Below are 9406 nucleotides of genomic sequence, written 5' to 3'. Positions count from 1 at the left end.
CAGTGGCACAACTTACAGACATTTTAACAATAAGATCTAGGTGCATCCGTAAATATCAGTTCTTATTAATTTCTTTGTAGTATTCAAAAGCATGTAACAACAAAGAGACAGGAAACAGAAAGATATACCGATCGTTTACCGGTCGACAAACATAGCTGCACACATAAATCAACACACTAAAGCTAGACAAATACAAGTAACCATATACTGATAGGATGCTAGAACAAACAAAAATAATTTTCTTGAAAACTGTAGCTTAACAAAAAGATAGTTATGTGCCTTTATGTGCATGGGAGGTGAAGCCGGAGGATCCACATCAACGAGAATAAATGCGTGGGAGAAGAAGTTACATTAGAGCTCACAAAGGGGAGAATATGCAGGGGAAGGGGAAACGGAGCAGGGAGTCGAAGAGGCATCTTCTATGGGTTTGGCCATGTCAGGGATCAATGACAATGACGGAGGCAAGAGGGCTTTAATGAAGAACTAGTGACATTTGAAATACGGAATTGCTTGGGCTCCTATCTCCTGGCTTCACCGGAGTAGTAATAATTAACTAGCTGCACAAATGAGCAATGAACAAAGCAACCCAAAACAAGGTAAAATATACTTACCATCTTCCAGGAAATATAGGAGCGTGAGGCCGCTGAGCGCGAAACGCCGATGTAAGAGGTAGCTGAGTAGGAGGAGGCATCGAAGAAGGGGAAGGCCGCGGGGGAGGAGGAATCGTCCGTGCCTAACTCGATGTGAAGGTCGTCTTCGTCATGATCACCGGAGATGGAGGCGGAGAGTGTCGGGCCGCACCGACGCTCGCGGCAGTGGCGGCGGAGTGCTGGGCTGCAGGCGGCGGCGGACCTGGATGAGTAATGCTCTGGCATTGGTGATGATCAGCGCGTGAGCAGATGAGGAATAGCAGAAAATGTGGTGCGGTGGTGTTGATATGTGAGCAGACGAGGAGGAGCAGACGGAATCTCGCGGCCACGACCTCTGCCTAGGAAACACGAGCTGGGTGGGTGGGTCGCCGCCCCGCGTCAGGGAGCGACGAAAATGGAAATTTGGGAGAAGATGGTACATTGGAGCTCACAAGGGGAGAAGATGCAGGTGAAGGGGAAATGGAGCAGGGAATCGAGGAGGCATCTTGTGTGGGTGTGGCCATGTCGAGACAATGACAGGGACGGAGGCAAGGGGGCATTCTGTTGGGCCTAAATCAAATCACGATTGTCAATTGAACCATCAAAGCTAAGACCATACTAACATTACCTTTTTACGAAGGAAGAAAAAAAAGAACTTCCACGAAAAAGGACATGGGAATCAACAGTCAGACGTGAGTTACATTGCTCGTCCTGTACTATATCACACAGCAGGCTCCGGTCTCAGCTTTCGTGTTAGTGTAATTTTTATCCATTGATGTTTTGATATTTGAGGGGTTCACTCAAAATCCAAAACACTACTCCCTTCGATTCTAAATTTTTGACTCAAATTTGTCCAAATATGAATGTATTTATTCATAAAAAGTGTGCAGATACATGTAATATTTCGACAACAATTTAGGATCGGAGGTAGTAGTGTTTTTATAAAAATACATTAGTTTGAAAAGTGTTTTAATTTGGTATAAAAATGAAATGTTTTATTGAGGAAACTAGAGATAATCCCCTCCAAACTCTTCCTACCAAACAACCATTTAGTGCTTGTAGTGTTTTTTAATTTGAAGTGGATAATATCTTATAAAACATTCAAAAACTCTACCAAACAGGCCCTGAACTGATATGATGGCTTTACTTGTATGTGTGTGGCGGCAGGTTTGTGATTATCTGGGCTGGGCTGATCTTCCGTGTGACGTTAGATACGGTACGGGACAATCAAAATGCCTGCGGTGGCGTCCGACGCAGCTACTCGGTCGGTCGGCCGGTCGGCACATACATATCGTTCCCAACAAAACTAAACGTTTCAGATCCGTGACCCTTATCCTTATCGCCGATAGCTCACGAAGTTTCTTTGGTCTCTGCGTCCAGGATGCACAAAAGCACCGAGCTGATCTCACGAAGTGGAGCGTTGCTGCGTTGGATCGTCGAACATCTCTTCCCTGTCATTGCTACCGTGGCGAACTGATGATGATCACGACGTGCTCTTCTACTCCGAGGAAAAAGGAGAAACGTGAATTTCGGGAAAGATAAGCATGGCAACCGGTTGCACACCTCACGTCAGGTCAACAAAGCTGTGTGCATGCAAGTTTGGCAGCAGCTAGTCCAACTACAGGCCCTACCTACAGAGAAAATAAAAATCAAACAAAGACTTGTTCGCCTTGGTGTGCAGCTCATGTGAAAAGTGGAGACATTTAATGACAAGAACAGCATACGGACCCGGGAGTCAAAGCGTGGAAGTCTAAAGTGAGATGCCGCGACGATGCTGCTGCTGCAAAGTGTTGTGCTTGCTTTGAAGTCAGGCTATAGTCGTCGCCCAAGTCCACAGCCACTAGAAGAACCAGTACGTACACAATGGTAGTAAGGAAAATGATTTGGCATGTTGCCTAAAGTCTTTGATGACATCGTCTTATCGGCAAGATCTCCAGAACACATCACCATCATCATTGGGTTGTGGGCATGATTTTCGCAAGTAGCCACGTATACCTGTTTGGTTCGCATCTCGCGCAGCCAAGTTTTTAGCTTCAGAAGTAATTCTTTCTATAAATACGATTTTTCAAGTTTCAACATATATATCCATGGTAATACTGTAGTCCATGTTTTAAAGTTTGATGGGGGGTATGTCCAAAGCATAATTTATTTGCGAATTAGAGGGATATTAGAAAAAGAAAAATATAGGTATGTCGCCCCTATGTGGTGGTCAGGTCAGGTTTCACTCTATTATGTTAGCGGGCTGTTGGTGACGATGCAGTTTTGAGCTTTTATTTCTCAGGCTTCAACCCCGTCCCTGTGGCGCTCCTTCCGACGTCGATGTGAATCCGAGATATCGCATTCAATTATGGGGTGTGTGACCGGTGAGTGTTGTTTCTTGGAGTGGCGACGTTGGACATGGATCGAGTGCTCCATGCTGTCCCGACGATGACTTCTTATCTGGAACGCTTGTCCTCGGAAACTTAGTCTTCATAGGGAACAACGTCAGGCGGCTCCGATAACGAAACAACAACAAGCACCATCTACTTGTGCCAGTGGAATGAGGCGGAATGTTCATAAAGGAGCTAGTTGTTTTTGTTAGGATTCTCTATAATGTTGGAGTTGTTCAATAAAAAATTTCTTTCGGAAAAGTTCCACCAATATATAACATGAAGTCTGAACATTGTTTGCATGAGCTGAATAATTTGTCAAAATTAACACAACAATTTGTGCGTAAACAGGTTTGACAATCTACAAGAACATTTCGTTCTGCACCTTTTGATATATAAAATTAACAGGTTCGTTCTGCCCCATAGTTGTGCAGAAATGTCTATAATGCTAAAATGAAAAATCAACTATTGTTTAATTGTCGAGCTTTCCGTCTCTTAGCATTTATAACTCCTTTTTTTGGATTTTGGAAATGCTAGGTAAATTTCATACGATTGTAATTGCAAAAATAATATTTTATTATGATCTCAATCTCATCAGATAACCATAACCAGCTCAAACCTCATGTTACTCGATTCTTCTCTCTCACGAGTGTTCCTCCAAAATTCCATGTTTTCTTACTAAATTATGCAAGTCACCAATTATAAACTTCTTATGTTCTGAAAACTTGCATAATTTTAAAACATGTGACATCTTTCATATATTTAAGGCTCTTGTCCGTTATGCAAACATGCAAAAGTAGTTGTCAGAGAAGATGTGATGACCGCAATCACCGCCTGGCACCAGTGCGTCGAGCATCATGCGCCTGCGTGAGGTCGAGAGGCTTGCCAGCCTGCAGCGCCGCATCGACCTGGGCGCTAGCGTGTACAGTACTCCAGGCTGCAGCACGACGTGCGCCGGTATCTTTGCTCTGATTGGTCTTGTCGCCTCGCCGCATGCACGATTCTGCGAACAGATAGAAGAAGAGATGACGAGATTAGGAACATTTCTCAAGTAGTAGTACGTAGTATTTATATAGTATGGGGCCAGCGGGGCAATCAGACTTGTAATCCGCTTATATGATGTGGTTCCAAATCCTCATATCAATGATCGATGATACATGATACATGATACAAGACGCGACATTTTGTCAGAAAGAAAAACTAAGAGCGCGATTTTATATTTAGTACATGTATAAACACTCGAGTAACGACCACAACCGCGCTGGAGCCATGTAGAAGTATGGAATTGCTTGCTAATTACGTGTCAAACACTATCCTTAGCACTGTCCTTAGCTTCCCCGCAAAAAAAAAAAAAACACTATCCCTAGCATGCAGGCCAAACCTGTGTATGGATTTTTGTGCGCCCGCCTAACAGCATAGCTCTCGACACGATCGAGCAGCCATAATTCTCCCGTAGCTAATTATTTTTCAAAATCAAATCTCAATATTCTATTTTTTTTTCCATCTGTGCAGAACACAGATGGCAAAAATTTTGGATGTCGTTCCAGCTAGCTGTAGTCAACCTCTATGATTTTTTTTTTTTGGATAACTCTTGAGTTAAACCCGTAACTTTGAAACTTAAAAAAAAGTGAGTACGTATGGATCGGCCGTATCATCATTTCTCCGTAGCCAGGGCTCGAACGGTGACATTGTGCTCGTCTGTAGCGTGGACCCCAGCAAGCGATCAATCGGAAGCCTGTTCTTCTTTAACTCTCTCTCTGTCTCTCTCTCTCTTTTCTCCGAGGGGAAGGGGGGGACCGATTGTTAACGAGTCGCGTCGCACATCAAAGCTACAACTTAATTCTCTTGCGCCCGGCCCATAACCATAAGCAAAACCGTGTAAACTAAACTAATCTCCTCACATCCATGATCCATCCAACCAAACCCTGGATAAGCTCGCGCGTGCGGCTCTCCCGGTTCACACGAGCGGCGCCGATCGGTGCCATACGGCGCGGCGCGTCCCTTCCTGCACCACATACCGACATAACGTTACGTACGTGCCCGCCTGCCTGCCTCTCGCAATCCGCAGGACTAGTGCCGCACCACTGCCCCCCTTAAATCCCCATCGCATTCCCCATTCAGATCCCAATCTCCATGCGTGCTGCAGCCATGCTCGTGCACGTAGCTCCCATCCACGTTTCTTGTTACACGCAAAATTAGCGCTGGCAAATAAAAGAGTACAAAGTCGATAAATGGTGATACTGTCAGTGTCTGGCTCCGAGATTTCTTTGCGTACTACGTATGTGCTCCAGCTGTTTTGTCTCTCTGGCCTCAGTACCGGTACGTACTAAACACGTGTGAAGTGAAGTGAAACCCAATTGCAATTTCTGGATTAACTAGTGCGCCATTCTATCTAACAGGGTGAAAGCAATGTGAAAGAATGGACACGACTCAAATCCCTCTCTTCTCTCCCCACGCTCTTTTCCCCTCCCAACCCACACTATAAAGCACAATATAGTAACACACGAACATTGACAAACACCACGGCGTTTGCCAGCACTACTACATTAGTCCATACTACATAGTACACACACACGCACCAACCAACAACACAGAACCAACCAACCCCAGACCGAAAAAAATCAGCAAAGGGGGGAAGGAACAATAATCCAGCAGCCATGGTGTTCGACGCGGGCAGCGGCGGCGGGCCGGCGAAGGCGCCGCACCCTCTCCGCGTGATCCTGACGCCGGCGTTCGCGCGGCAGGTGGCCGTGGGGCGGTGGTTCACGGTGTTCGCGAGCTTCGCCATCCTGACGGCGTCCGGGGCGACCTACATCTTCGGCATCTACTCCAAGACGCTCAAGTCGTCGCTGGGCTACGACCAGCAGACGCTCAACACCATCTCCTTCTTCAAGGACCTGGGCGCCAACCTCGGCGTCTTCTCGGGGCTCATCAACGAGGTCACGCCGCCGTGGGTCGTGCTGGCCATCGGCGCCGCCATGAACCTCGTCGGCTACCTCATGGTCTACCTCGCCGTCGACGGCCGAACCTCCCGCCCGCCCGTGTGGCTCGTCTGCCTCTACATCTTCGTCGGGGCCAACTCGCAGTCCTTCGCCAACACGGGCGCGCTCGTCACCTGCGTCAAGAACTTCCCGGAGAGCCGCGGGATCGTGCTCGGGATCCTGAAAGGATTCGTCGGCCTCAGCGGCGCCGTCTACACGCAGCTCTACCTCGCCTTGTACGGCGACGACGCCAAGTCGCTCATCCTCCTCATCGCCTGGCTCCCCGCGGCCATCTCCGTCGTCTTCGTCCACACCATCCGGATCATGCCGTACCCGCGCCGCCGCGGCGGGCAGGAGACCAGCGGCGACCCTTTCTTCTGCTTCCTCTACATCTCCATCGCGCTCGCCTGCTACCTGCTCGTCATGATCGTCGTGCAGAAGCAGTTCACCTTCTCCCACGGCGCCTATGCCATCGCCGCCTCCGCGCTCCTCATCGTCCTCTTCCTCCCGCTCTGCGTCGTCATCAAGCAGGAGTACAAGATCCACCGCGAGCGCGAGCTCGACCGCGCCAACGAGCCCCCGCCGACCATCACGGTGGCCGCCGCCGCAGACGACCCAGCTTCGCAGGTCCAAATGTCCGGCTCCGACAGCAAAACAGAGCCGCAGCAGCAACAGATTCAGGGGGCGTCGTCTTCTTCGTCTTGTATGGGGTCGTGGGGCGGGTGCGTGAAGAAGATGTTCCGGCCGCCGGCGAGAGGGGAGGACTACACGATCCTGCAGGCGCTGGTGAGCATCGACATGCTGGTCCTGTTCGTGGCGACCATCTGCGGCGTGGGCGGGACCCTGACGGCCATCGACAACATGGGCCAAATCGGGCAGTCGCTGGGGTACCCATCCAAGAGCATCAACACATTCGTCTCCCTCATCAGCATCTGGAACTACGCCGGCCGCGTGACCTCGGGCTTCGCGTCGGAGATCCTGCTGGAGCGCTACAAGGTGCCCCGCACGCTGATGCTCACGGGGGTCCTCCTGCTGGCCTGCGTCGGCCACGTCCTCATCGCGCTCGGCGTGCCGCACTCGCTCTACGCGGCCTCCGTCGTCATCGGGTTCTGCTTCGGCGCGCAGTGGCCGCTCGTCTTCGCCATCATCTCCGAGGTGTTCGGGCTCAAGTACTACTCCACGCTCTACAACTTCGGCGGCATGGCCAGCCCCGTGGGCTCCTACATCCTCAACGTCCGGGTCGCCGGAAGGATGTACGACGCGGAGGCGGACAGGCAGCCCGGCGGAGGGTTCGCCGCCGGGGGGAGGGACAAGGTGTGCCTGGGCGTGGAGTGCTTCAAGCGGTCGTTCCTCATCATCACGGCGGCCACCGTGTTCGGCGCGCTCGTGTCGCTGGTGCTGGTGTGGAGGACGTGGGCGTTCTACAAGGGGGACATCTACGCCAGGTTCCGCGACGGCGGCGACCGGAGCCTCCACGACGGCCGACTGCCCGTCGAGCAGCGGCAGCCGGTGCCGGCGGAGGAGGAGTCAACGCCGGTCAAGGCAACAAAAGGGTGAGAATTGACGACGGCGAGGCTAGCTCGGAGAGTTGACCACGTCAACAACGCCTGACACAGACGACTGGCTGCCGACAGTCGTACGTATATACGAAGGGGATTTGTACGTATAGTACACGTCTTCTGACCCCGAGATTACGTAGTTTTTGGCCTTGGGGAGTGTTTAAGTAGAGAAGGACGGTCGGGTTCGGGGTCCCTTCTTCTTCCTGGTCCTGCTTGATGGCGGCCGGCCACTGACACAGGTCCATGTTTGTCGTGTTAACCGGCGCTGTATTATTGGAGACTCCGGATCTGCAAGTTCACTCGGGGTCGTTGCAGGAGTTGTAAAAGGCCGTGATTAGTAGTCCTTGGCATACACGTGCGTGGACAGATATGAGACAACTGTAACTGCAAAGTTTCTTTCGAGGGGGGCCAGCCTGTCGTGCGTGACCAGGCTCGAGACTCGAGAGTGGCAACTGGCAGTATGGAATGGAAGGAATCATCGGAGAATCTGATCAGGATGCCTCGCTCCCCTCCCGTGGAGTATGGCTCTGGCTTACGGTTACGGGTGGCGTGTTGATTTTGCTATACTCTGGCTACGAAACGAGCGTGGGCATTTACTATCTCGCACGAACAACGCCTCTGTCCTTCCCTACTGTCGCTCCCCTGACTCCTGCCTTCCTGGCTTCCACTTTCTCTTCCTCCGCCGAAATATGAAAATTTTGAAGTATATTATCTTCCCACGTTCGCATAAAATGTGCAGCATGTCGATGCTGACACATCGATGCCATTTCAATCTTGTCACCCATAGGACTGTCATTGAGCCATTGCCCCTTGGTGAATGAGGTCGACATCGAGGTTAGCCCCGTAGATTCGAGATAGTGGACTATTCGATCATTGTTTGAGAAAACCAATATTCAAGTTTGAGAATTTTTGTTACTACAAAATTCCTGGCCGGTGTCGTTCCTACTATCTCTATTTTATTCTGACCACGTGAGAGATCACTCACTCGCAATATTTTTGTCAAAAAAGAGGGCAGCCCCGCACCTCTGATTTGCACAGTCATACTCGTTATATGCCACTCGGGAGCTCGGGAATTGATTTTGTACTTTATAAATTTCACATGTCTGAAACCTCAACTATGTTCTAAAACCACCTTTGGAGATTCAGATTTCCAAACAAAAGATTTCATTTCAGATTTCAGAACTTAAAATGTAAGACTTCCAAGCTAAACTTTTAACTCGGGATTCATAAACTCTAAATTCAAGACTAGCAAAGTTAAACCAAAAGTAATTCAATTTTGACTATTTTTTTTTTGTTAAGGACCGATATAGACTAGCAAATGCAACTTCGAAACCGCCAGTTAAGTCGGTGGGAAAAAATAAAGTGCTTCTTTGCTTGTAATTTCTACCCAATATCTAGTTGCTAGTTGTAATGACAGTAAATTAATAAAGGTTAGACATGCATTTATGCTATCATTTATGTATTGCGATTTGGGTAGGAGATTAAAATTTCTATAATCCCTAAATCCTAATTAAGCGCCAGATGAAAACCCTTGAGTAAAACTTCAATTGAGAAAAGGAATTCCCACAATCTCACACATTAACAAGATGAGTAATCCCTTCGTCCAACAAAAGATATCTCAAGTTTGTCAAAATTTCGATGTATCTAGACATGACTTAGTGTATCGATGCATTCAAAAAAATTCAAGGTTGAGACATCCTTTTTTGGACGGAGGAAGTACACCCAATTTTTCAAGATTTGTAAAGTTTGTTTGATTGCCCAAATAGTTATTTTCTTAATTTATGAAAGTTCCTATTTGAGAGTTTAATATTTTAAAACTCAAATATGAATTTGTTAGAATGTCATCAAATTTTTAAATAGCTCTTTGG

At 48.6% G+C, this 9406-nt stretch overlaps 1 protein-coding gene across 1 annotated transcript; it reads left to right on the top strand.

Annotated features, from left to right (window-relative positions):
• Positions 1–5153: 5153 nt before the first annotated feature.
• On the top strand, positions 5154–8079 carry LOC100822987 (protein NUCLEAR FUSION DEFECTIVE 4). The gene is made up of 2 exons (XM_014897675.2): positions 5154–5317; positions 5398–8079. Exon 2 carries the CDS (start codon positions 5656–5658, stop codon positions 7534–7536), a length of 1881 nt encoding a protein of 626 aa, XP_014753161.1. The 5' UTR covers positions 5154–5317; positions 5398–5655; the 3' UTR covers positions 7537–8079.
• Positions 8080–9406: the final 1327 nt, after the last annotated feature.

The sequence above is a fragment of the Brachypodium distachyon genome, chromosome 1, assembly GCF_000005505.3.
Source record: "Brachypodium distachyon strain Bd21 chromosome 1, Brachypodium_distachyon_v3.0, whole genome shotgun sequence".
NCBI classification, from domain to species: Eukaryota; Viridiplantae; Streptophyta; class Magnoliopsida; order Poales; family Poaceae; genus Brachypodium; species Brachypodium distachyon.
The sequence above is the reverse complement of the archived record's forward strand: the minus strand, read 5'-3'. Positions and strand labels throughout refer to the sequence as shown.

Coding starts and splice junctions, on each gene's coding strand:
- LOC100822987 (XM_014897675.2), top strand. CDS start 5,656: ATGGTGTTCGACGCGGGCAGCGGCGGCGGGCCGGCGAAGGCGCCGCAC.